The 27,611-nt window shown below is 48.3% G+C and overlaps 2 protein-coding genes across 2 annotated transcripts in view; one reads left to right on the top strand and one right to left on the bottom strand.

Annotated features, from left to right (window-relative positions):
• Positions 1–7,468, top strand: part of STK26 (serine/threonine kinase 26) — a 56,721-nt gene extending 49,253 nt beyond the window's left edge. The window contains exons 6-11 of the mRNA XM_009636573.2: positions 1,643–1,828; positions 2,466–2,614; positions 3,296–3,389; positions 3,877–3,939; positions 4,030–4,166; positions 4,733–7,468. Coding sequence (XP_009634868.2) covers positions 1,643–1,828; positions 2,466–2,614; positions 3,296–3,389; positions 3,877–3,939; positions 4,030–4,166; positions 4,733–4,757 — 654 coding nt within the window. The 3' untranslated portion in view covers positions 4,758–7,468. The remainder of the gene's footprint in view (positions 1–1,642; positions 1,829–2,465; positions 2,615–3,295; positions 3,390–3,876; positions 3,940–4,029; positions 4,167–4,732) is intronic.
• Positions 7,469–10,024: 2,556 nt separating this feature from the next.
• FRMD7 (FERM domain containing 7) overlaps positions 10,025–27,611 on the bottom strand; it is a 23,075-nt gene continuing 5,488 nt past the window's right edge. The window contains exons 5-17 of the mRNA XM_009636597.2: positions 25,294–25,516; positions 21,904–22,130; positions 17,342–17,446; positions 16,928–16,970; positions 15,589–15,667; positions 14,786–14,883; positions 14,545–14,659; positions 14,204–14,351; positions 12,939–13,034; positions 12,489–12,652; positions 12,185–12,253; positions 12,016–12,091; positions 10,025–11,860 (exon numbers count right to left, since the gene is read on the bottom strand). Of these exons, the coding sequence (XP_009634892.2) occupies positions 10,985–11,860; positions 12,016–12,091; positions 12,185–12,253; positions 12,489–12,652; positions 12,939–13,034; positions 14,204–14,351; positions 14,545–14,659; positions 14,786–14,883; positions 15,589–15,667; positions 16,928–16,970; positions 17,342–17,446; positions 21,904–22,130; positions 25,294–25,336 (2,139 nt within the window). The 5' untranslated portion in view covers positions 25,337–25,516 and the 3' untranslated portion in view covers positions 10,025–10,984. The remainder of the gene's footprint in view (positions 11,861–12,015; positions 12,092–12,184; positions 12,254–12,488; positions 12,653–12,938; positions 13,035–14,203; positions 14,352–14,544; positions 14,660–14,785; positions 14,884–15,588; positions 15,668–16,927; positions 16,971–17,341; positions 17,447–21,903; positions 22,131–25,293; positions 25,517–27,611) is intronic.

The following is a 27,611-nucleotide window of genomic DNA, read 5'->3' as shown; positions in this document are numbered from 1 at the left end:
GCCAATAAGGAGGGAACAGTCCACTCTTCTCCCATGTCTATGCCCACAAGATGACCTAGAGCGTGTGGTTAGTGAAATGGCAGTGTACTTCAGTGCTAGCACTGGACTTGCTACACTCTGTAGATGCAACCTTAAATAGGAGCAAGAAATCAAAAAGTCTTGGTATATGCAAAGTTATACTTTTATACTGTTTTTTTCTCAAATAGTAAACATGTAACTGTACTTGTGATGTGCACGTAAAGAAAAGACTGTTGAATATCTGAGGTGTCCTGAAGATATTCATGCTCCAGGAGACTTTCCCGGGATCATTCAGACTTGAAGAAATTTGTGTACATATCACAAGGGTTCTCGCTGATAAGAAGGAGCATGTGCATGCAGTTGTTGTTCTCATGTTTAGGGTTTCAGTGGTGCAACTGTAATGCGCTCCCTAGGGCATTTTGGAAAAGCACTCTACCGTGCTTTAAAAATGCATGTTGTCCACTCGAAGTGAGAATAATTCCTCTTCTGCTTGGCCTGTGAATAAATCATCTGTACCACCCCTTCACTTACTTTTCTGCCAGCAATCTGATCTGCCAGCCTTCCATATCTCCTCAACACGCTGCAAAAGCAATGCTCCCTCCATTTTCTTTCTATGCTAAAAGTCTGGTGGCAAAGCACAGAAGATTCAAGCCTTTGGTAGGACAGATGAAGGGCTTGGGGGAGTATACAGTTGAATTTCTAAACTAATACTGATTAATATTTTGGCACCTGGACTAAATTTTAACCTTTCTCCTTCTCTCCCTACTTCAAAATGATAGAAAATAAAATAGAAATTTATACATTTTTGTAGTGGCAGAGATTTACAGGCCCGATCTCTTCTTTTGAGACATTTTGCTCCAATATACAATTGTTGGTTATGATACTTCAGAAATAAACAATGAGCTGGTTTAATTCTTCAATATTAAATACAGATATTTTAGTTCTTGTGACTAGGAAAGGAATATTGGAGATGTGCAAATTGTAACCCTTTATTTACTCTATGAACAACTTCAGTTTATGACTTCAGTGCCAAGTGTAGTCACCCATTGCCAGCCACTGAATAGCTATTGTAGCTCATCTAAAAAGTTTTTAAGAAATTAAGTGATCACCTGCTGGATTTGATTCAACTCTCTGCTGCCTTGTTCCTTTAGAGTGAGATGTCAAACAAGGTTGGGTACCTTAACTCATCTACAGTTTAAAAAGTAACATCAGCATGCACTTTTGCTATCTAAACAAAAACTGAATTAGACACAGTAAATTTGTGGCAGTTTGTAGTTCATGATATAGAAAAAAAAAAATCAAAGATTAATGTTTCTGAAGTGTTTTCCAAAAGCATGTGTCTTTAGGCTCGTGTTTAACTTGTGGACAGTGTTACAACAGTGACAAAGTGTGTAACAAAAATGATGTTCTAGATGTTTGCAAAGTTACTAAAGACTCATTAAGTCAGCCAGGTCTTTGGGAGTTACAGCCTTCAAGTATTGGAAAGGAATCTTTCTGCATTATCTACTTAGACCAAAATTAATTTTATTATATAGTTGCAGTATATGTATATTATGTATATTATTAAATATATAGTTGCAATAGCGCTTAATTTTGTACTAAAAGTAACTTCTCCCTTTCTCAGGCTGACATCTGGTCACTGGGAATCACTGCTATTGAACTAGCCAAAGGGGAGCCTCCCAACTCTGATATGCATCCGATGAGAGTTCTGTTTCTCATTCCGAAAAACAATCCTCCAACTTTATTAGGAGAATTCAGTAAACCTTTTAAAGAATTCATTGATGCATGTCTGAATAAAGACCCAACATTTGTGAGTAGATACACATGCGCGCGCATGCGTGTGTGTATATATATAGATATTTTGGGGGTTTTTTTACTCTCTCATGCTTGCAAAGCATTTTGCTGGTGTAGTGCATTGTAATTGATTGAAATAATTTGAGAGACTACTTTCCACTGTTAATAGTAGTGGTGGTTTTTAATAGCTGTGTCTCCATCCTAGTCTCTTTTGTTTAAAATGCTGAAAGGGGGAGGGGGAATGCTGAAGGAAATAATGGTGGCGGGGCAGCTTCCTAAACTGCGCTCAAACCTAGGACAATCTCAGAAGAGAAGCTTTAACAGAGGAGAGAACTTAAATCTTTTTCTCCAGCAGAACTTTTGCTGTCTGAATTCTGCTTACAAGGAAATGTTGCTTTGGAGAATTTTGATTAGTCATTTTCCTGGGTGTGTACCTTCTAGCATAGAAGGATAAGCAGTGTAGTCTGTGTTGATCATATTTTTAGAGTGCTTGTCAATGTGGATTACTGGCTTTTCTTGACTTCCTGTTTCACTAATTTCCTGATGCTATATAAGTTAGCTCTAGAAGTCAGTTGTCTTACTAAATCTCCCCTATTAACATTTAAAATCACGAAATGTTAGCATAACATTAAATATTTAAGTGTTTCTTACAGCGCCCTACTGCAAAAGAACTTCTGAAGCACAAATTCATTATGAAAAATGCCAAGAAGACTTCATATCTGACAGAACTGATTGATAGGTTTAAGAGATGGAAAGCAGAGGGACATAGTAGTGATGAAAGTGATTCCGATGGTTCCGATTCGTAAGTTTATTTTCAGTTTAGTCTCTTGTGGGTCTTTTTGGTTTGTGGTGGGGTTTTTTTTTAATGTTACTAAAAAAGGTTTGTTGCAGTTTCTTTGTGTACTTAGCTCCTCTTCTGTGTATCTGTCTTCCATATGTTTTTCATTGGCTTTGTTCAACAAACCCCCTTGTATGAACGTAAAGACTAATGCGTAAGTCAGGCTATGCACTCATTATTCCTTTAAACTTTCTCTCTCTGAACTCAATTTCAGTTCTGTTTAAGTGCTGTGCATTTCCTAGTCTAGGGCTAGTGAATACACCAAAAAAAAAAAAAAAAAAGAATTGCAATTAGAAATATTGCAGAGCAAGGTTGGGGTGTGTGAAGAAGTTTGCACTATGCCTGTGGAACAACATACATTCTACTTTTCTGGATATCAGATAACTGTTTTAAATGGGATGCCTTGGGAGAAGGTAAGCTTTATGGGTAGATAACATCTTCTGTTTGCTTTGATCATATTTCAGTTTACTCGGCCTCTGAAGTTGTTTTTTTTAAAGTTCAGTTAATGTTTCAGTGCATGTTTTTCTTCTTGTTTTAAGGAATATGGAACTAACGCATATAGATTTATTATGTATTTGGGTTACCTATGCTTGTTTAGCATTATGTTCTGGCCAGTATTATGTACATCGTATCCTTTTTCTTCAGGGAGTCCAGTAACAAAGAAAATAACTCTCATCCCGAGTGGAGCTTTACTACAGTTCGAAAGAAGCCAGATGCAAAGAAGCTGCAGAATGGGACGGTATGTACAGTCTGAAGAGTTCATCTTTCTAAGTGCTGGGTTTGGAGCCAAGCTAAGGAAAATAGTGTTAAAACTTAGTAATTAATCACTTTTCAGAAGAACTGACTCTTTTGTAGTTCAAGGAGTGATGATTGTTAGCGATATCTCCTATGCCCGTTTCAGCCTTCAATGCAAAAGATACCACGTAGTGTAGTAATAGATCAGTAACTGTTCGTAGAGATGGGAATTTAAAGGCTTATATAATATTAGAGAGGAAAAACTGAACTGGTTTTCAAACGATACGTGACATTGTTCAGACGTGTCACCAGGCATCTGTTTCCACATCACGTAACATTTCTTGATGTACTGTGCCTTCATTGTTTTTGTAACGTATTTCAAGTGCTTTGTTGAACTTAATGGACCTTTCAAAATCACATGTACTGTGTTAAATGCAGTGTATACGTTGTATAGGAATATGCTAATGTAATCCTTATTTGTTAACTTGTAGGATCAGGATCTTGTTAAAACCCTGAGTTGTTTAACTATGATAATCACCCCTGTGTTTGCTGAGGTAAGTCTTGACTTAAAAAACTTGTTTGAAAGCATTACCCAAGTGTCTGATAAGTTTTGTAAGTTTTATCTGTTTTGGTTTGCTGCTCAGCTCAAACAGCAGGACACAAATAATGCTAGCAGAAAGAAAGCAATTGAGGAACTTGAGAAAAGCATCAATATGGCAGAAGCAACATGTCCAGGGATCACAGATAAGATGGTGAAGAAACTTATGGAGAAATTTCAGAAGTAAGTTAAGGAATTTTTTTGTATGCATTGTTTAAAAAAAAAGATTTATTTTAAAAGAAAAAAATCAAGTGGTTAGGCACAGGAAAAGCTAGTTTTAGTTTTTAGAAGTTAGTTAGACACTGAACTTCGTGTGTTGGGGAAATTTGAGTTGTTTAATAAGTGAAAGATGTCCTATTTCTAGGGATTTAAACTTTTAGCTTCGGTAGTTATACATAACACTTCTGTTTGAGACTAAAATGAATAGTAACAATTACGATATCTGTTTGGTCTTCTAGTGCTGCAATTTTACTGCAGTTGTTATACCTTGCTTCCTTTAATTTAGACTGCATTTTTGTTGTAACAATATTTATAGCAAGTAAGGGAGCAGGAGAACTTATGACTTCTCTTTTTACGGAATATTTTCTTGCGAATGTCACTTCTGATCTTTTGGGGTTTTTTTTTCCCTATGATCTGTTGAGATGAAGGCATGTACTAGTCCAGTGATGCAAAACCAGTGATGTGCTCCTTGCCAAGCTGAAACAGTATAATTAACAACATTCTTGATTGCTTTTTTTTTTTATCTGTAGATTTTCTGTTAATGACTCATCCTAAGAAACTTCACATAATTGACTGATGTTTCGTATGGACCCAGTGAAACCCACCAAAACTACTTCAAGCTTGGCAGTGCTTAGCTCATGAGCTCCTTGTGCCTTTTGGATCTTTGCAACATATTGATGGTGATTGAGGATTTGAAAGAACCTACTCAACTATTTTGTGGCAGTGCACATGGTTTTATATTTTCAGGAAATTATTTTGTAAAGAACAACTTTTAATATTGTAGTTTCACCTGTTTAATCTGATAAATGTTGAGGTGCAGTTTTGCTTTTAGAAATAACCATTACTTTAGTTAATAGAAAGTGCAAGTACAGTATGTTTTGATGCTGTTTTGTTCCTGTACGTGGGGATGTACAGGTCTTTTGTATTCTTAAGTTAAACTTTTGTAAATCACTAACAAGCTTCAGAGAAAATAGCTTTTTCACAAGCGTATTCAAAACGTGTAATGTAGTGGCAAGGGTATTGCTGTAGCACCTGCTTCAACCAGCATATAGTTATCGTGCCCTGAAAAATAAACCTGCAACAGTATCTATTATAATTCTAAATTGGTACAGTATTTTAGGCAGCTCTATGATTAAATATATTTGAGAGCAATATGTCAATAGTTTGCAGGTGATATGTAGCAACAGGTATATCCTGATGTACAGTATATGTATTACCTTTTAGAACAGGTTTTGAAGTAGTAATTCAATCTTACATCATCATGGTAGGAAAATTTAAAGCAATACAGTTGAGGGGGTGGGGCTTTTGGCAATAATGGACAAAACCTGAAGTCCAATATAACTTAATTTAATTTTTTTCCTCTGAGTATACATGCCTGGGTGGAAGGGAGCCAGAGAAGCCGAGCGTTGCATGATACATACCTCACAAGCAGGTATAAGTGTAACACCAGCGTTCTGTGTGGTGGTGTTGTTTCTCCTGTAAGATATTTATACACATTTTTGTTCTTAAATACATTAAATACAGTACATCAACATAATTTGTTTATAATTTTCTGAAAGTGTATTTTAAATATGTATTTACCAGTTAATATGCAAATAATTGAGTTATAGATATTCTTTCACAAAAAGGTAGTACTGTGCAGTACAGAGTGATTTTTTTCTTTTTTTTTTCATAAAAAGTAGGTAAGACTATAAAATTGCTTTCAGTTATATATTTATGGTACTGCTAGATGGGTAATATCTCTCTTCTGTTTTTTTTCCCTTTTTCAACCCAGTATGTATATTATGCTGAAGTTTTGAACTGGGTTTGTTTTTCAGTACTTAGCCGTGGAACTGTTGGTGTAAATTTATTTTTGATAAAGGCTGGGTGTGTTTATTTTATGGTTCAGACCTGCACATTTTGTTTTTGCACAAAAGTCATTTTAAAGAATCTGAAATATATCTGCCAAATATTGAAAAAGTAATGGTGTGCAAGTAAATACTGCATTTTTAGTCAAATATTGCCATTACATCATTTTTATATAGAGGACACTTGTGAGAGATGGTGGTTAGATATGCCAAGGACAATTATTTTCAATGGTGCCTACACTGTAAAAAAATTACTTTTAACTCCTTGTTTTAATTTTAAAAAAAATGTTTCTGTTTAAAACTTTCATCTGCTATATAACTGAAATTCGATTAGAATTTATATCTGAGAAAAAAGTCTGGAAATAGTTTTTGAAAACAATAATGTTAAATGATTAAATAAATATTTTTATAAATGTGTAAAAGCAGCAAAAGTTGTAAATACAGTTGACCTGAAGCTTTACAAAATAACTGCATCACAGAAACAAATTGTAGTGCTCCTTTAGCTTCTGTAGTTGTTAGTCTTGTAAATCTGTTTATAGATGAAGCTTATTTCAATGTTTTGGGGGGTTTTAAATGGTATAAAAATAAATATTTAAGTTCTGTAAACTTTCATGAGCTTGTTCTGTTGTGCATTTTATTCTGGATTTTGGTAGATGTGCAGAGGTGTGGATATACCTCTTACAAACTTGTGTTCCAGTTCAGGAAAGGTGTTCCTTGCACAGAGTCGCATGGTTGCTTTGAAAAGGTTTGGGTCCCCCCATGCTGTTCTTGTCCGGAGGACACCTACCAGCTGCTACGCCGCAGGGAATGCTATAGACAGATGGAGCAGCCCCAGGGCTCAGTTTGATTCCATTCCTAAAGAGGAGTCTTCAGGATCCACGTGCTCAGACAAACGTGCACGGCCCGTGGCAACTCGGTAGAGATGTCAGAACGCTCTGACTTCGTTGTGAACTCGGCATTGCGGAGTGAAGGTACAGAAAGGCCTGTGCCACAGTTACCTCTGCGTTCACTTCAGCAGTCAACCCAAATCTCGTTTTGAAGAGCTCCATGCAAATTTCTTAGAATCAAAAACATGTTTTTACTTCCATGTCGCTTCCCTTAAGGTGTGCTTTTTATGTGGGAGACCGAGGGCAGAGGTGATGGGAATTCCTCCCAAATTTTGTAACTGGTGGCTCTACCCTGTTGACACAGGGTCTTTAATCTATGCAACTCTAGAAACGATTCTGGGTAGGTAGGGTTAGTGAATTATTTGGGAAATTGGAGCCTGTCCTGTTTGTGATATGACTGTAACACGTTGCTGAACTATGGTGCCTCTTCTTTTCCTGTGAAATGGGTGGGATGTGTACCTACCTCAGAGGACCGTGTGGGGGAAAAACTCATCCACATCTGTACAATACGGCCTCGTTCTCTTCAAGTCCATTCCGGAAGCTTTTTTATTGTACTGCATATGGCATTTCTGCACCTATAGTCTCTGTGCATCACAAGACTGTAAGCTCACTCTAAGGAACGGATGTCTGTATTGCTGGTTTTTTCCCCACCGTGTGTTAGGTATTGATGAACTGTGTAACTTAATCAGCAGTGTTCTGTTGCCGGCAGATAGCTGATGGAAAGATGTATCAAAACATTCATGCAGGAACCATCTTCTTGCTTGTTTAGTTTGCTAGGCTTCCCACTGTAGACTGAGAATAATGGATATGGAAGTAGTCTTATCAAAGCAGTCTGAATCGCAGAATAGAGAAATGTATTTGTTCTTGGGTAGATGAGTCCTTTATCAATGTAACCATTCTTAAACCCCTTGGTCTCTGGCTCCTCGAGTACGCTTCTGTACAGTAAGCATGTGGTATCGTCAGCACCTCTTCTCACATTCAACTGAATGTCTGTAGCTGAATAGGAAGGTGCATAGGTGCTTAATGTGTTTGCACAAAGTTTAGCGATTGTTAAAGGTCTGATTTTTATCACACTGTTTTGACTTAACACTGGAATAAAATTATTTTCCTCTTTGCAAAGTTCTAGTGGTATGTATGTTGGCTTGCCTTATTTCACATTTTTCCAGCAAATGAAGTAACACTTAATACAGAGATGAGGTAAATACACTGGAACCTGTCTTGGGGCTTCTCCAGGCTGAAGTTCCTGGTATACTGTGTACATTTTGCTACTTCTTATATCTTGACTTTCAGCAACTTTTTAGGCATAGGTGTGTATGTTGTGCATCTGAATTTCAAGATCAGCTTTATCTCTAAGTGATATATTTTATATGAACCCTAGTTACTTCGGTCCGAAGGCATTGAGTAGCTTAATGTTTTGACATTAATGCTGCTGTGCCTTCCCCCCCTTTAATAATCCTTGCTTGCGTAAGGGCTACCGAAGTTTACACTTTTCCAGGTACTGCTGTCTGTCTGTCACGGTCAGCAGACGGAATCAGCCCGTGTCCTCTCTCCATCCTCGTTTTCTTTCCTAGTGAAACACAGATCACTGAAACGAACGTTCTTACCTCTTTTGGGTGAATAGGGCTGAGCAGGGACCATGGGGAAGGACTTAACTTGGGGCTTATTTCAATTGTTCCTTGACACGTGAGCCACTGCTCGCTGGGATTGTGCCTTTAATTAGTCCCAAGGAAGGTACTTCACGCAATGAATTTAGCTTGAAGATGTTAATTGCTGTCACCTCTGCTATCGTTGACCACGGCGTAGGACAGTGCACGTGCTGTCCCACGGTGCTCTCGGGCAATGGAAAAATCAAAAAATAGTTCCCGAGTCCTTGTTTCTCCCCCTCAATGCTGTTTTCCCAGCATAGTCCTGAATGCCAGAGCTGGCAGCTCCTGGGGATTGGGGCAGTGGGGCTGTACCTCGATCCCGCTCGGTGGGACTGTGTGTTCTGGGACATGCTCAAGGTAAGGGCTGGCCAGGGTCAGCTTTACCTTGTATCTTGGCATGCTTTAGGAGCTAACAGTGATTGCAGGTTTGTCTGCGTGCTTAAGGTATAACCCCTCAAGGGACGTTCTCTGGGGGCTGTGTGTGCAGTCTGTATTTGAAACACTGCTTCCCCCCCCCCAAATCATGCGTACAGACTGCCCTACTTACATGCTCCACTGAGTGAGTGGTGGGTCTTGCTCTTGCCAAGGTGCAGAGCTTTGGGGAAGGGAAGAAACAACTCTATAACCAGAACGATTATCCTTTTTTTTAGTAGAAGGTGCGCTAGAGATGTGCAGCAAAAGCAAACCCGGCAGCGTGCTCTCTTGTTGATCTAACACATTTCTTTGAGACAGGAAAGGCCCAGAGGGATCCAGCAGGCAGCTGCGGGAGAGGGAGAGCAGCCTGGCAGCCTCACGGAGCAACGAGGGCTGCCCGGGAGGTGCAGGGGAAGGTGGGCTGGGGGTGCAGGTTGGACAGGGCAGAAGGAACCCAAAACTGGTGTGAACAACTGATTTTTATTGTTCAGCTTCTTAAAGAAAGGACAGCGATGCACAGGGTGAGCAGTGCCCATAAGCCCAGTTCTTTTTACATTTTAACCTATTTTCTGTCTTTGCCCCAGCTTCCTTGTTTCTGAAATCCATTTAGTAGGTCACAGTAGTTTCCTCAACCGTGGATTTACTGGGCTGTCCCTCTCCTTACAGTCACGTCTTAGAGAGTCTTGCAGGATTCTTAAAGAAAAGTAACAAGATCCTCCCCTAAATTCTTAACAGAGGTGTCATCGTTCTCCAGTTTTCTGAGTGGATTTCATGTAGGTTTAGGATAATTATAAGTTTTTGTAATAAAAGTACTTCCAAGAAGTATCTTTATACCTTTTCCCTTCAAGGGAGCAATAGATAAATTGGGAATCCCCCTCCTGCCACGCCATGGATGGTGAGCAGTCCCATCTCCTGCTGCTTTATAGCTAGAAACAGCCCTGGTAAAAATAACATTGCACTCACTCACATAGCAAACAGGGAAGTTTGGAAGCACGGTGGTTACAGTGGGCTTTCTAATGCCAAGGGGAAGCACCAGCTGCCTGTTTCTTTCCTACCCCCTCTTGAGATCTTTTTCCACATGCTGCTTAACTGAGGCCTGATCTGGGGGACCAAAGGACCCCCTTACATGCCTCGCTCCCCCAGATTTAAGCAGGCCACTGAGCAGGGGCTGTGGAGCTGCTGCCAGCAAATGACAGCTAACAGACGTACGAAGAGCAGAGCTATACGGTATCGTTCATTGACCCACTTCCCAGAGCTCGCTGTTGGGTGCTACTAAATGATTTACAAGCACCAATGGGATATTTCTTGGGGGAGGATAATGCTGTAAATGGGCTGGGGAGCAGAGCGAGCTGTTTGCTTCCTCCATGGCTCCAAGCACTGCAAGGAGCACCCCACACGTGCAGCCCCGTCCTCCAGGGCCCGGCGCTCCCTGCAGCAGGCGAGGGAGGAGAGGCAGGAGGGAGGAGATGGGCTCCATGCTGTGTCTACGGGGCGGCAGCTCCTGGAGCAGCCTCTCCGGGCCATCCTGCTCATCTCCAAATGGGCCACAAACACCCTTTTCACCAGAGTGCTCCCCTACAGCTGTGACAAACAGCTGTTTAAGCTCTTCCATGAGATGTCTCTTCTCTTTTTCGCCCTCCCTCCAATGAAGACTCCGGTGGCTGAGCTCCAAGCATGGCCAGCAGCTGCCCTGTTGGGGAGGATGCAAGGTCTTTGCAGGGCTTTAGGAGAGCCCTGGCCCCTCTGCCTGGAGCAGGACCCCACCTGCAGTGGCAAAGACACTCCAGCGTCCACGTGTGGTGCAGGGGTTGGGTACTGCTGAACGCTGCCCTCTTGTCCGTTAACATTCTCTATAGCTAAGCGCACTCCCGCAACACAAGCCCATCAATGTTTCACAAGCAGTAGGCAGTCCTGCAAGCAAGAGTCATCTTTCTGCAGCCCCTAATCAGTGCCAGCCATCTCTGCTCCCTCCGGCCATTGTCAGGCACCTAGGTGAAATACCGGGAGGCCCCCCTGGAAGTCCTCTCTTCAGCGGTGCTGGTGGCGAAGGACTGCCGCAGCCCCGGCGCCAGCCCTTGCTGAGCCGGCACATGCCGAAAGATACCCGCTTTCCGGCTGCTCAGCACGGGGCACGGCCCCAGGGGCCTGAACTCGGAGCCATATGGGAAGCGGATGGTTTTCATGTCTGACTGGCTCCAAGACCGCTTGGGAGGCTGCTCCTGCAGGCCATAATCGAAGGAGCGAGCCAGCGACCGGCTCTCCCCCACCGGGGCCATGCTCGTGTCTGCTGCCACGCACGCAGCCTCGCGATGAAATTCCCCCACCTGGGTCCCACTCCGGCGCTGCCGGGGAGGTTTTGCTGCCACAGGGACGCATCCACCGACTGGTCCTGCTGCGTCCTCGCTGGGCGGCGGTGCATGGCAGGGGGTCTGTGGGGGCCTGTCCAGGTAGAAGAGGACCTGCGGGGCCGGGGTGGCCACGGGCATGGGGCACGGCACGTCCGTGTACACCAGCTGCCGGGTGCTCACCTCCCGCATGTTGCCCACCGAGGTGCTTTTACTGTTCCCGGCGAACTGGTGGTGGGGCCGAAAGGATGTCAAGGGGTTCCTGGCGCTGAAGAGGTCGGCGGGCTCCCATGCCCGCTCCAGCTCCAGCTCAGCGTAGAGCAGGGGGAAGGCAGATGAGCTTTTGGAGTGGGGCAGGAAGGCAGGAGTCTCTTCGGGCTTGGAGCGCTCCAGCTCGGCAGCAAACGTCACCTCCACGGCGGAGCTGCGGCGCTGGCTGTCCAGCATGGGCTCGGAGCCGTGCACCCCGTTGGCATGGTAGGAGCCCCGGCCCCCGTAGGCCAGGCGCAGCTCTTCCACCTGAGCAGGGGCAGAGGGTGGGTGGGTGGGTGTCAGAGTGGGGCTGTCAGTGAGCCCCAGAGCCGAGGGTCTGGTCTGAGCTCTGCCAGCCAGGGCTGCAATGCCAGGACCCCCCAGGCATGGCCCTGCCTGTTGCTGAGGCCACAGGGACATACCTGCTTGGAGACGTCTGTCAGGAGGTCCGGAGAGGAGCGGCACTGCCTCTCGTCGTAGCGGGATGTGTAGTGCTTCCTGCAAGACCAAGAGCACGGGTGGGTGCTTGGCCAGGAGGGTCCCATCACCCTGCCCCACCCCAGGCACTGCACCCCTCCATGGCCCCAGTACCTCTCAAAGGGCAGGCTCTTCATCTTCGCCTTCCTCCCATGCTCCAGCATCTGCCTCTGTGTCCTCCCACTGCAGCAAGGGGGAAAAAGGCATGAGCAGCACCGTCAGTCCCGGCCCTGGGCATCCCTGCATCCCAGGGAAGGTGGGGGGATGGAGCAGGACCGAGGCAGTGGCCTCTCCAGGAAAAGCAGCTGTTGGGCATCATCTCCTCACATCCACCCAGGACCGGCATAAAGGGGAGGCTCGGAGCCATCCCCACACCCTTCCCAGTCCCAGCTCTTTTATTTTTCCCCTGGGACTTTACCTGTAGCGGAAACTGGAGCCCTTGCTGCACAGAAGGGCTTTGGGCTTTGACTTGGGCTCTTCGGACAGCCTGAAGAAGGCATGGTACTCCACACATGTCTTCCAGAAAGCCTTGCAGGCATCCCGGCTCGCCATGGTGAACTCCAGCGTGTCCTTGCACAGCGCCTGCGAGGCCACAGAGAAGTGAGCCAGAGTCAAGGGCGCAGGGCCAGGCTCTGCTGTTTGCCCTCCTGACCCCCCCCAAAGGACCTGGGCTGCCAGTGGTTCCGGGCAGTGCAGCCTCACCCTGCTGGGGACACAGGGGTGGCACATGCCATCCTCGGGGTCGGGGGAAGGAGAATCAGCCACGAGCAGCAGAAACAGATCTTATTCAAAACTGGGGACTTGGCTGATCCTTGGTTTACAGCTGCCTGCTCCTGAGCCTGGCAGCTGCCTGCAGCACTGTACTTACAGAGATGTTGGCATGGAGCTTGATGAGAAAATGCTTCCTCTTGAAACTCAGTTTGCGAATTTTGGACCAGTTGAACGTGTTGATCTTTGTATTGCCCTGCAAGGACAGATACAGCAGTCAAAGCAGGACTTGCCCCAAGTCAGAATTGCAGAAGCATGATGGGCCAAATCCTGAGCCTGCAGGACACTACAGGGGACCCCCAGCACAGCTCTCACTGCTGCTGGGGTCTGAGGAAGGTCTAGGATTTGGTGGTTGACCCTCCTCTCCATCAGTCTGTCCCAAAAATGGACACTGAGATTCAGGGCTTAACCCTGCCCACTGAAGCTATTTGTAAAGCTCCAGGACCCCAAGACAAACCTCATGGAGGTGAAGGCAGAGCATCCCATCCATCCCAGCACACGAGTCAGGTGAGTTAAGGCAACATCAGCCCCCCTCAAATGAATAAGACCCTCCTCTCCTTTGCTGGGAAGCATAGCAGCCCTCAGCTCTCTCACATACCTTCAGACCCAGCTTAAGCAGTCTGCAATCATACCTTACCCTCACTGTAATTCTGCATCACTTTAGATGCAGCCACACAACACTGGGGTCGTGGCAGGACCAGGTAAAATTGCGTTACTCCATGCTGTGGCACTGAGACCCTCTCAGCTTTCTAGGAGAGCCCAGATTTTAATGAGCTCACAAGATGCTCTAATCACGTGTGAGGGGTGTTTATGGCTCTGAATAAATACCCAGGTCTGGCGGTGCTAATTATGAACAGCAGACCCACAGTTAGGAATTATATTTTTTTTTTCTTGCTCTGGCAAGATGTTCCCAGGTTGAAATTAGCTGGTGTGGGAGGCAAGTGCTGCTTCACGCTGGCTGCAGGGAAGTCTGTATTTGTTCTGCAGCTAGGCTGTGATTACAGCACTATGTAATTGCACAGACGTAGGGCGGCTATTTTTGCGGGAAGATTATACGGTGAACACATGCGACGCAGCCCTGTAACCTGTGGTGCTTACACGGCTGCGCTCGCCGTGACAGGAGCCAACAGAGCCGGGGCAGGCGCGGCGGCGAGCAGCTGGCGCTGGTGGGGATGATGGGGCTGAGCCCCACAGCGATGCCCGTGAGCACCACCCCTGTGCCCAAGGCCTGCCGGGGCACGCTCCCTCTTGTAGGATTTGGGAGGGTTTGGAGCACACGGTGGGGAGGAGAAGGGTGTCCCCCCCCGATGTCCCTGGGGAAAGGCCACCCCACCTGGGTGCCACACCCCCGAGCCCCCGGCTCACCCGCAGGACCAGCACCCCCATGTGCGTCACAGCCAGGTTGATCTGTGTCCCCTCGCCGTCGCTGGCGGGGTGCGGGCGAATCCCATACATCTCCAGCTTCCTGGCCACATCCAGCAGCTGAACGTCCGACTCAGCCGGCGTCTTCCCGCTGGATACACAAACATGCCAGGAAGCAATAAGAGCGATAAGCAATAAGGCAGCCGCTGAAATGGGCTGAAAAGATGCCATTTTGGATGTGTGCATGCTGGCATCACATCCACCCCACTGCTGGCCCTGCCTGCTGACGGCAATGGCCCCATCGGCAGGCACCCACCGGGTGCTTTGGCGCGGAGCAGCCTCACCTGTGTCTCCGGTGGTAGTGCATGATCTTGTTGTCCAGGTACTCCTGGTTGGGCAGGTACCTGTGGGTCGCCAGGTGCTGCTGGTCCGTCTCCTCGTGGAAGTCACCCAGCTCAGCTACAGGGGACACCGGGGGAGCGGGGTTAGGGGGAACACCTGGCCCCCCCAGCCAAAGCAAAGCCCCGTTGGGCCCCGCTCCCCGGGGCAGGGGCACCGTCCCGGCGGGCTCTCTCCTGCCCTTACACTGCAGCAGGTGGGAGACGAGCAGCGCCGCGCTCTTGTCACTGCAGGGCAGCCGCCCCAGCGCCAGGTCCTTCTTGATCTGGAGGGTGAAGAGGTACCTGTGGAGGGGGACAGGAGCCCTGAGGCGGGGCCGGGCTCAACAGGGGCTCTGCCACGGGGGGTGGGGGGGTGCGCCTGCCCCCGTGCCTCTCCCTGTGCTCGCCCATGTTTTAACCCAAGGGATGCGGGTCCACGGGGGCACAGGAGGAGCACTCAGGCCCCACAGAAGGATGCAGCTGGGCACCACTGTGACCAGTATGCTCCTGCCATTTAAATGCCCAACAGTAGGTTTCAGAGTTAACGTTCCTTTATGCTTTGGAGGGCACTTGCATCTCTCGGGGCTAATGTTCTGCAGAAGCACTGTCTTAGTTTTATTCTTAGTTCCTGTTTGCAATGCTTTCTCTAAAACATAAGAGCTAACAGTGTCATTTTTAAAATTAAAATTAAAATTCTTCTTTCAGAACACGGCTTGAGGCAGGAGCTAGACCAAGCTACATCAGACTCAGTGCCCAGCTGCTAAAGCGTTTGGCAGTAAGCAGCCTCTTAAGATGGCTGATCTGTCAAGTGGATTTTGTTTAAAAACAGTGAATCAAGAAAAGATACTCTCCCAGTTTTTGTTTTGTAAAGTGCAGAACTCTCTCAATATTTTGGATAACCAGTGCTCACAGGCAGGTTTGGGTGGGTGAAAAGGAATTAAATGCATGCTTCACAATTGCAAAGATACAGGACCATGCGGTAAGAAAGCAATAGAATGTGTACTGTACCTGGTCAGCTCTTCTCGCAGATGGCCGGGGTCCACTGGGAAAAATTTCACCATAAATTTGAAAAGAACCTCCTTAGGATCTTAAAACACAACACCTTCATAAGTTTTCTTTTACGTGTCTATTGAGAACATTTACAACTCTCTTCACACATGCTGTCTCCTTACAGACTAAATGGCTCTGGGCCCGTACAAACTAGGGCTGGAAGCCCTGAGCATCACAACTCCAGCCTGCCCCAACGACCAGCCTGCCCAGCCCCCCAGTGTTACCCATGGGAGCGAACAGGGGGTTGGGTGCCTAAATAATACTCAAGAGAAAGGGCCCCGGCAATTCTTTAAATTGCAAAGATGCCCCCTGCCAGAAGCAGGGGTTTCGTGGAGTGGTGCCACAGGTGCCTGTCTGGAATGTGGCCAACAGGGGGGCTGTACATTAAATCCAGCCCTCCAAGCACTTGGGATGCAACAGCTCCATGGGAGCTTTTTTGTGGGATGAGTGAGAGCAAGCAGCTGTGCCCAAGGCAAAGAGCATGGAGGGAGGAAGGCAATTTTTGAGGAACCAGCTGCCCCACACCGTGAGACATGGAAAAAGAAATTGGTTCTTTAAATAATCCCATTTCTGGTGCACCCAGAAAGGGGAGGCTCTTTTTCAGGCTTTCTCCTTACAGGGAGATTCATGCAGACACTGTACCACAGCCTCCCTGCGGCAAACACTGGGGTCATGGCTTCATCCCCTTGACCCTCCTGGTCATCACATATTTGGGGAAAATATAATTTGGTTCATTGTGGGGGTGGAAACAGGCATAGGCTGAAAGGAGCACTGTGTTGACATTGGCTGGGGCTATGGCAGGGGATGCAGAGCCAGAATTCAGGTCAGGCTCCGCAGCATTTCTGTGCAGCGGCACGGGGGGCTGGGGGGGAGCGGCAGAGCTTGCGAGGCACACGGCTAACCCTGCTGCAAGCAGGGCTCGTGCCGTGCAGGCGTCTGGGCTGCTATGAGCTGCAAAGGGGAACGGAGGGCACGCGGGGAGCGATGCCTGCCGCTCTGCCAGCCCAGCAATGCACACACGCAGCCGCCCCTGCTCCTCCGCCAAGCTGTCAGGTTATTAACAGCCCGAAGCTAAAATGGAGCAGATACCAGATTGCAAAGGCAGTGGTATTTCTACCAGATTTTATATGGACTGTGGTGTCTTTGGAAACAATCCTGCCCAGCCTCACACTATAAAATGAGCTCAGGCAAATGCAGGAAACTAAAGCCCCCATCCCCAAGCAATAACACTGCACCAATGTGTCTGCTCTAGTCTGCCACTGGCAACGTCTTAGAATTTTGTTCTTGAAATACTTACTTTTGACCTGCTTTGTTATGGGTTTTAGTGGTTCCAACCAGACCTGAAATAAGTCAATGAAGAACTGGGTGGATAAACAGCACAAGAGGAGGGGAATAAAAGCAGCAGCAGCATGCAAGAATGCAACACAAAAATGTTAGCCAGCTGGGCTGCTGCAGCAAGCTGCCCCGCTGGGCAGCCCCGCAATTCCATCAGCCATGGCTACCACCAGGGCTTTGCCAACTGGCTTGTGGCTCTACTCATAACGCTCATTTTTAAAGGGGTTTTTTTTTTGGCATTGTGGCAAAACTTTCCACTGCAATTTTCCATCTGGTATATCAGGGAGGTGCTAGCAAGCCCCCGGCCCCGCAGGAGGTTGCTGCAAGGATGTGGCACAGTGCAGCACTGGGGCCCCGCGCCACGAGCTGCACTCACGTGGTTCCCCGCCTGGCTGCGAAATTCCAGCCCGAAGTACTCCTTCTCCGCAAGGTTGAGGTGGCTGCAGGTGAGGTTGAACAGCCCTTTTCCGCAGGATTTTTGCTAGCAAACAAACACACCATGGAAGCAGCAGGTTAGACAACGCCGACAGGAGCAGTGATGGGATTTCAGTGAGATGGGGGAGAAATTTTAGCTCCCTGCCTTCACCCCGAGAGGAGCAGTGGGATTTTTCCTGATCATGTTGCAGCAAAACCTTACTCAGTTTATGCTGTTGGCTTCAGCATGTGGGACAGGACAACTGCCCACTGTGTGCCCCTTACCTCTGCTCCTGGAATTCAAATTCCTTCTCATCACTTCTCTCCTTTATTAAGAAATGTCAATCAGAAAGGAAAGGAAAAGGAAAGAAATCTTGCTTTTGGCTCACCTTTCGCTATCATCACTGTCTGGGCAGCTCCACCCCTGGCAAACCAGTGAGTGATCTCTGGGATGAGCATCCGCCCGAGCCAGGGATGGCCATGGCAAACGTGCTCGCTTAAGAGCAAACGGGAGCACACCTCAAGCCTGTACAGCGAGCCGGTGTGCCCCAACAGCCGGCAACCGGATTGCCGGGGATGAGCTGCTATTATGGTTAATGGTAATTAACAGCAACAAGACCCTGGGGACATCCTGAGCCTTGGGCCCTGGGTCATCCGTGCACTTTAGCAATATTAATTAAGTGGCACTACATGCTGATAAGAGAGGCCAGGCTGTAGTTATTCCCAGTAAACAGAAACACTTGGAGGGTGTTTTGCTTGACTTGTTGCCATGCTGTGACACGGCTGGGGAACAGCCCAGGAGGCCCCTAACTTTGGAAAATGCTCCAGAAAGCACCAGGAATGAACCTGGCAGTGACCCACCCCCAGCAAAAACCCTCCTACTCCTTTATCAGCTCATGAAAAGCAAACCAAAAATGAGCGTGGGTTAGCGCAAACGCAAACCAGAGCAGAGCGGACGGGTTAGACGGCTGCTAAATTACGGCATTCCGGGTGATGGAGGTGAAGGCAGGCTGCAGCTCCCCGTGCCAGCGGCTGCTCCCAGCAGGGACGGGAGGGACCCCGGCTGCTGGCAGTGGTGCACACTAATAACCACCTTTCACAGCTTCTCCTGGGATGAAATTGCTGGCTCCATGCTGAAAGGCTGCTGAAAAGTGATAGCGTAATAACAGCATTCGCTCTGCAGCACTCCCGGTTCTCCTCAAAATTACTAGATCACAAGGGTAATTAAAACAATTATAAATGTTTATTTCCAAGCTAGAATTTTCTAGCATGAAAGGCCTTGGCCTTTGTCAGGCAGCCAGGAAAGACAAGCGTTTCTTACCGGGTTATTACCCACCACACGTCTGCTGGGAGTGACCTGCTCTCCTCCAAGCCCAGCACTGCCCAGGGCAGCGGAGACATGCGGCTCCATCCCCAGGAATCTGCTCACGGGGGAGATGCAGCCCTGTGATGCAGGGGGTGGTTTAAAAGCAGAGGCTTTCCTCTTGCAGAGCTGGGCTTGCAGGTGCCCCATTCTGGGTTTGTGGGGTACCAAGGCCCCGGCCAGCGCTGCTGGAAGCACAGGGGTACGGTTGTGCTTGGGTCAGAGTCAGGCAAGAGCTGTGACAGAGGAGTGCGGCCCGAGGTAGAAGCATCCAACCCTAAATGTGCCTTCGATGATGCTGTAGGGCCAGGGTAGCACCCACAGGCAGAAACCCCTGTGTAGAAGACGGTGGAAAGGAGAGGCTGCGCTCGCCCCTCCTCTCCACGGTGGAAGCAGCCAGGACTGTAAGTAGGGTAAGAAATCAAGAGGCACATCCAGAAGAAGACAGCAACATGTGTGACACATGGGGACACACACACCCATCCCCAGAGGACACCCTGGCAGCATTTGTGCTCCAACAGCAAAGCCACATTTCTGCAGTGCTCCCCGTAGCACAGGCTGCTGCACCCAGGTCTGTGGTTTAGTGGGAGCGACAGCTCATGGGTTTTGGTGTGATCTTTCCCCAAGCACCTCGGGAGATGTCCCCTGGTCGGTGCCTTCTGCATGGCCATGGCTGGCATGCACTGCCATGCTCCAAAAGCCACCAGTCTGGAAGCTCTGCACGCCCTCGCTGGACCAGCTCTGCACAGCTGCTGACAACAAATTCCCGCCTTTACTCATCGTAAGGGACATGAGACAACGGGAGACTTTGTTCTTCACTCAGCCCCAGCAATCGGTTCTTCTGGGTTTGTTTGGTTTGCCTTTTCTTTCTTTTTTTTCCTTCCCACTGCATCTTGCCCTGTAGCAAATTCCGCCAGCAGAGATGCCCAGGCTTTGTCTGCCCAGGCTGCAAAGTGGTTTGCCCTTTCTGTGATGCTCTGGAAGGGCTCCCGTGGCTGCCCAGGCTCAGGGCTGCTTTGTTTAAACCCTTTCCAGGAGAAAAGGAATGACTTGATGGGCATGAGCACATGCCAGGTCACAGCTCTAGGTATCCGGGGAGGGGGGAGGAAGAAGGGAGGCAGCTTTGCAACATCTCCTCTCAGTGCAAGAAGCCCATTACAGGCTGACCTGTGCTGTCCCTGCACACAGGCATTGGGGTAGGGGATCCCAGTGCCCTCCCAGTGCAAGGCTCAGGGCTTGCTGGCACAGCTGCCAGCATCCCAGCAAGATGCCGTCCATGCCACAGCTCAGCCCTGGGGTGTTCAAGCAGGGAGGACACAACAGGGGACATTCGGAGATGTGTGCCGGGCCCCCGCCTTCCCCCACCCTGGGGGCTCAGGCCTGGCTTGTTGGTGCCATCCCAGGAACCGCCTCCAGCGCCCAGGCGAAGGAAATCCTGGGAGCTCAGCAGCCATGGTGAGGGTGCCGGATCCCAGCCGTCAGTGAGGATGAGGATGGAAGCAGAAGCCTTACCAGGCCAGCACCCAGCACCGGGAGAGGAGCTCATTCCTGTGCAAAGCCAGACTGGGAATGAGACCTCGTTGCACGTGCCGGCGGCTGTGGTACCCACGCGAGGGTATGGATTCGTACGCCAAGTGCAAGGGGAATCAGGCCCGCAGTGTTTTCCCTCTTTTGTCCTTTTCCCTCCCATTAGACTGAAGTACTGCACATTCAAAAGAGCTTTCCCCGGTCAGAGGGGGTTTAGTAAGAGTTGCTTGAAATATCTGCGCAAAACTTAGCCCAAAGCAGTCCTTTTACAATGGGGGAGTCAGTAATTCAAGTATTCATTTATCATACCCGTACAGCATCAAATGCATGAAATGCCTGAAAGGGGTTTCCAATACCATTCCACGCTAAAAAAGGGAATGACCAGGAGTTCCTCTAATGGAAGCTATTTGCTGCAATAACATGTCGTGCAGAGCTATAGTGCTGTAAGTGTTTTGGGTGAATAAGAAAGCAGAGATGGAAAAAATACAGCAACATTGTACCAGCAGCATGTTTTAAACTGTCTCTTCCTATGCCCTGATTTAATCAATATGAAAAAAAAAAAGACATTTTAAAATGACTAGGCTCATTTTTAAGCTGACTCCAGGTCTAGGATACATTAATTAAACTAAATCAGACAACTTCCACACTGTGCCAAGGGGTGGAATTGCTTCACCATCCGCTTTTGTGCGAAAAGCTATTGCAAAGAAAAGGAGCAGTGTGTCCGAGACCGAGCAGTTCACAGGCTGTGCTATAGAACCAGGGGACAGGACAGCCTAGGAGATGTAACAGAACTTGGAAAAAACAGTTTCATATTAAACACTCTGGTCCCACAAGAGATGCAGGTAAGTGCTAGAACAGATCTGCTTGAATTAGCTAATTCAATTAGCTACTGTGATTATCAAATCCTAACCAACAAGAAATGCTCAATCACACATGTGAAAAGAAGTGTTCCCAGCACAGTCAAGATATCTCCAGCTTCAGTTAGCTACATACATCTGTACACATAAATCTAACACCATGGATATTAATACTTAGCATTTAAAACCTAGCATTTATTTATTGTATATCAGAGCCATCATTTATTAAATGGGAATTATTAATGGCAGTGTGTTGTGGGATACTGTGATGCAGAAAATAAGACACAGGGAGGTTTTTTTTCCTCAGCCATTCACAAACCCACACAATTTTCTTTTTCAACTGAATGCCCAGGAGGAGATGCATGCAGATGTTTCTCACCAGGGGTAATTTGGTTAAACACGCAGTTTTTATTCTGTTCCCAGATTTTTCTTCCTTGCTGAATGCTTATACTGGCAACCAGATAAACGAGAGAAGCACTCAATACTTGTCAGGAACATCACTTCATATTACCTGCTTTCCAAAAGATGACACCAAATAAGTAAAAGCCATTCCTCCTCCTTTATAAATAATGCCAATAAGAGGGGAGAGCGGGAATGTGTCGGTGCTGAAAGACACTTCGCAATCAGTGCTACAATCTTTTCTTTTTTTATTTGTTTTTTCTTTTTTTTTTTTTAAAGCTGAAAACCAGAAGCAATCAGAGACCATGCAATCCTTCAGAGCAGCAACAACTTCATTAACCAGCACAACCCCCCAGTAAGAATACAATATCCACTTACATCAACTACAAAGATCTTCTGGGAGTCATCCAGAAACTGGACTTTCAGGTGCAGCATCCTCGAGCATGTGGCTGAGCACACGGCAGGCACGGCAGTCCTAGGGATGTGAGCGGCGTGACGGGAAGGGAGCCCTGACTCCTCTTGCACACATAATTTCCCTCTCAGCTGGATGGAGACGGCTGCAGTCACAGATGTGGAGCGGAGGCTGGAGCAAAAGAACTGAATGCCTAAAAACAAGTTTAAAAAAAAAAAGCAAACAACTGATACCTCCCCTGGTTTAAATATCACACAGCGTTAAAGGATATTTCCTCCCTGTGAATTATGGGTGTATTAATAGGGGAAAGGCTGGGCAGCAGCCCTGCAAGAGTGGCACTGATGGGGCTGAGTTAAGGACTGAGCTTTCACAGCTGGCAGTGAGCAATGCGAGGGCAACGCGAGCCCACGCGTCGTACCGAGCAGCAACCCTGCCAAAGCCACCGAGCAGCCAGCGTTGCCTCTTCTCTGGGCTGGTTAAGGTGAGGCGATCCCATGCTTGCTCCATGAGGTGGGCAGGTAAGGTCCGATCCGCTGAGCAGATGCGTGCAGAGCTGGCCAAAGGGCTGATGTACTTCATTGGAGACTGGGAAACATTTCCAGCTGAACTTGAAACCCGCTGGGAGTCCTTCCCAGGGAGGCAGAGGAGGACCTGCTGCTAATTCCCAGCTCGCACCCCGGGTTGGCAGCTGAGTGAAGTCTCACAAGCCTTTGAGATGACCCAGTTTCCATTTCGCACCTGAACAACCCATGTCCCAGCACTCTGGCTCATCCTGCGAGTGCCAGAGCCAGCTGCCCGCCCTCGAAACCCCCTGGGGCTCAGCCCAGGCTGCAGGGCGCAGCCTCCCTGCATCATGGTGGGTGCCTGGGGCTTGCACGGACGCTGTTCCTCTGCCCCAGCTCCTGTGGGCCCGTGATGAACTGCCTGACCTCTCTGGCCCCGCTCGCCTGGCAGAGCCCCCCCCCCTTCACTGAGCATTGGGATGAAGGCAGCGTTTGGGCAGGAGCCCCCGCTTGTGGAAATAAGTGCGCTGAGTAGTGCCAAAAGGCAGGCGCTGGGCTGTCATAGGGGATCTTTGTTGCTGCTGCTGCTGGAAAAAGCCTGTGGGACCCAGGGCAATGGAAATGCATCCCAGCAAACCGAAAAAGCTGCATTAATTGTTGCAGAGAGTTTGCTTGTTGCTTCCTTCTTGGTTTCCAATGAAACATCCACCATAAGGCACTCCAAGCCATTTGCTGTGGTCCCTCTGATGCTTCCCAAATATTCCTGGGGATGTCAGGACAGAGCCTGTCAGAGTACACACTTAGTTTGCCATCTGGGCTGCAGAGAGGAAAAAACGTATTGCTCCTTAGCTATAGAAAAACCTATTAGTCTTCTACTGACTGGGACAAAAAAGACGCATAAAAGTTAAAGCAAATCTGCTTTTCCATGTGAATCTGCTTCACAAAGCAGCTGAGCTCATCTGCCAGTGGCTGGGAGGGTCTGGCTGTACCCAGCGTGCAGGCACGGCCTCCGAGGACAAAACTTCCATGCTGCCTCAGCCCGGGATCTGAGCTTTTTGTGCCACAAGAGAAGGGCAGTGTCACATACAAACCATCCGGGGGGGCTGAGTGCACTTTCTCTCTGCAGTTTTAAATGTTCAGGCCATCAAACACTGATGGGCAATGAGGAGAAGAGCAGTGCTCCTGCGAGCGGCTCACACGCTGCAGGCACAGCTCCACCACAGCAGCACTGGGAGCATGGCAGGAGCGCTGGACCAGCAGGAAGGGTGCATGGGGGTGTGATGGAGGAGTCCCCAAACCGCAGAAGGCAGCAAACCTCCCTGCTACAGCCTTTCCTGGCATGCTGGGAACACCGACCCTGGGCTCCGTGGATGCTATTAGAAGCCACGCACCGGCCAGCTGGGTTGTAGGTGGGAGAAAAGGGGTTTTTTTTCACTACTGTGGCATGAAGGAAGAGGACTGTGTTTGGTTTATCAGGGCCTCTAGCCACTCTATAGAGGCATTATGCACACAGTTTGGAGCCAGCAGAGGCAAATAGGGTGAATGAGGACTTTTTTGGAGCAGGAGAGTAAGGAACAGCCAGAAGAGATGTGACCTGGGACATGGGTATTGCTGCTGAGAGCAGAGGAGAGCTGCTGCCTCAGCAGATGAGAGACCCATTTTACCCCCACCTTTGTTCTTCCGGAGGTGTCCTGGGGGCCGGCCAGAGCAGGGCACATGGGGAGCACCAGCAGCCCAGGAAAAGCAATCCTAGTTCCTGGTCAGAGTCAGTGCTGACCTCCAGCCAGGCACGCACATCCTCCTCACCCACAGGGGCAGGGAATAAGGTGAAAATGGTGTGGGAAAGGACAGAAAAGGTGAAGGCAGCTGTACCGGCAGACAGGGAGAGGACCCTGAGCAGCATCACTGAAGCACAGCAGGGTCTGAGCAGCAGCACAGTGGAGCAAGTACTGCTTCAGGGCTGTTTGCTCAGCCATCTTGGCCCTTGCTTTTTAATACTCTGGACCCCACTACCACCATCCTGCATTGCACCGGCTTTCTCAGGGAAGACTTCAGTCCATCGAGTGCATCCAAGCCCATATTAGGCTGGATGTATTGCCTTGAATCAGGGTCTTCTTCAGCCTCTCAAACACCCTGGTGTTTGCTGAGATGGACCAAGCAGAGCAAGAAACAAGAAGTCTCCTTCCTCCCAAACCCTGTTGCCCCTTTTTCAAGGTGAATTTTCACACTGGTTGTTAGGGTTTGCTGGTTTGTTCCCTCGCTGGCCCCGGAAGCGGGAGCAGCCTGCAGGATGTCTGATGGAGAGCTGAGTCACTGCGGTTACGCTCCGCAGAGCCTCCCAAAACAGCGAGCCATCGGCACCCGGCAGCAAGCGAGTTCAGCAGTCTTCCTCCAAAAGGGCTTGCTTTGGGCCATGGGCATGGGCGAGAAAATGCCCCAAACCTCCCCGGTCACTCCCTGGGTCACTCCTGAGAAAGGAGCAGGCTCTGAGAGAGCAAACTCCAGCAGAGAGGAGGTGTAAGATGTGAGCAACCGCGGCTGGGAGGGCAGGGTCCCAGCACTTGGGAGGGCAGAAGTGCCCGGCCACCGAGGGAGTGCACACCGCTCCTCCCGCATCGCCGGGGCCGCAGCTCTAGCACTGCTGTACCATGTGCTTTGTCATGCTTACCTTCAAATTCAGTTTAGAGGAAAGGAAAAAAGAGGGCTAGATAAAGTCATGGAATAGAGATCTGCCAGGAGATTTTAACCACCATAGTCCAAAAGGCAAGAACCCATTCCTGACTCATTGCTGAGAAGCACTCATCCTGGTTTTCACACTCAAAGCATTTGCTATTGGCAGGGACAGGGACTCACCCAGGTGGACTTTGGTCTGCGGTGGCCTTTCATACACTTGCATCAGACTTCCTCTTCCTCAGCCGGAGCTGCTGGGAGAGCATCCACATTCACTCCTCACCCAGCCATAGCCCTCCCAAGTGCTGGGCCAGGCTCAGGCACAGCCGAAGTCCTTCTGACCAGCACTAGGCACATGAGAGGAACATTGTCAGCTGGTTAATAAATCCAAGGCATGGCACCAATACTGCAAAACAGGGAAATTTCTTTCCAGAATTGAGTACTTACAACGTTCCTGCTGCCACACCAAAAAGAACTGTTTCGCTCTCAGCTGGGGTCCTGGCTTAGGTACTAGTTGCTTTAAATTTTTTTATAAAATATCCCCCAAGAAAGGTATTTTCAAAAAACAAGGCCTGAAAGAACCGAGTTTGGCTTAAAAAGAGAAGAAAGAGGGAACAACAAAGGTCTCCTGATACATGCAGGACCATTCCAGGAGGCCAGATCGGCTGAGCCCCCAAGCTATGCGGAAAACAAAGAAATTGCTGGAAATTGCAGGAGAGATCTGAGTTGGGTCCTAGTAAAGACCCTTAAACTATGAGGCAGGAGAAATACTGGAGCAGGCCGGAAAAGCCAGGGATGAGTCAGGCAGAAGTCTGCTAGGGACGGTCCAGGCGCACTTGGTCTTTAAACCCTTTAAACAATGACGATCATTTTTCATTCACTTCACAAGGCATATTCTATCTCGAGCGTACCGCAACAGTTACAGTTGACTCGCCAAGTCCTGCCCTTCTAAAAACTTCTGCCCCAGAACCATTCTATGTATTGAATATTACAAACAATGAATACATTTGCATTTCCATCAAATTTTGCTTGCCAAACATCAGCTAAATAGTCTGGCATCACCATGCTGCAACTCATAAGTAATTCCTGGGAAAATGGAAACGATTGCGTTTTTAATTTTGTGTTTTAAGCTTTCAGCTGTGGGGTCAGGCCTCTCTGACCAGCACTTTGTTCTGATGCTGGAAGGTGACATTATGCAGCAGCATCTTTCCTTCAGTTTGTGCCAGTCCTACCCAAGAACATCCTACCGTGGTGCCTCCTCATCCCGCTAACGGTCCCACCGAGGGCTGTACTTACAGCAATGCAACATCACAAATATTATTCACTGAAAGCGGCTCCACAGACACCCTGGTGTTTGTCAGCATTAATAACTTGTCTGCAAAACTGGATGAGACCGACAGGAGGGGAGCAGCTTCTGGGCACGAACACTGGCGGGAGGAGCGCAGGTGAACACCCTTAGTGTTAGATTGGAAATTAAGACAAATTTAAAGAATTGCACCCCCTGACAGTCTCACACCACCAGGTGGTGGTTCCAGTGCAGGTGATGACACGATTACGCGCAGCTATACAAGTTATTTGCATCTGTGTTCAGCTGGTAAGGGTTACAAGATAAACAGGGGCATGGATTTGGGAGCGGCTCGGCTGCTGCGCAGGCAGCTGTCCTGCAGGCAGGCATCCCAGCAAAACCAGCAGACCCCAGTTCCGTACAGCTTGCAGGCACGTGTGGGAGCAGAGCATGACCCTGGTGTGGTGAGCAGCACAGTGCTGTTTGAGCTGCTGAACTCAGTTGCAATAATAATAAAAAAAGAAATAGGTTTAACTTTGTTTAAGCACTAAGCCAAATAAAAAGTCAATCATCCTGATCCCCCTGCTGTTTTTTTAAGTAAGTTTGGATGCTTAAGGAAGCAGAGTCATATCAAATCTTATTCTTGTGATTATATTTTTATTTCAGCTTCAACAGCTGAGGTAAATGGTAAATAACGGAGTAGGAAATCATAAATAACCCCTATTATGCATGAAAGACTCCAAGTACGATTGCAATTCCAGACACCCGATAGACAAATTAACTGTAAGCACAAAACTTTCTTTGAGGTCCTGTTAAGATATCCTCACACCATGCTACCCAGGTCCTGAAATATAAATGTATTTCCACTTCTCTTCTGTTCTCAAGCTGTGCACAGCCATGTTTGATCTCCAGGGGCAGAGCACAGCCCCGCTCCCGGGGCCGTGGCCAGGCTCTTTGCTTCCCAGCTCCCCTGGCGGTGCCTGCGCCCCACGACCATCACGGGTGACAGCGCAGGGCCGAGCCCAGCGGGAGCTCCTGGGTGTCCATGTGCGGTACCCACCTTGCTGCCCTTTGTGGATTTTATATGCTATATATGCTCATGAGGTTCAACAAGGCCAAGTGCAAGGTCCTGCACCCGGGTCGGGGTAACCCCCAGTATCAGTACAGGCTGGGGGAAGAAAGGATCAAGAGCAGCCCTGCCGAGAGGGACTTGGGG

This window comes from Egretta garzetta, unplaced genomic scaffold (assembly GCF_000687185.1).
Source record: "Egretta garzetta isolate BGI_Z169 unplaced genomic scaffold, ASM68718v1 scaffold404, whole genome shotgun sequence".
NCBI lineage: Eukaryota > Metazoa > Chordata > Aves > Pelecaniformes > Ardeidae > Egretta > Egretta garzetta.
Note: the sequence above shows the minus strand (reverse complement) of the source record. Positions and strands in the feature narration are given on the sequence as shown.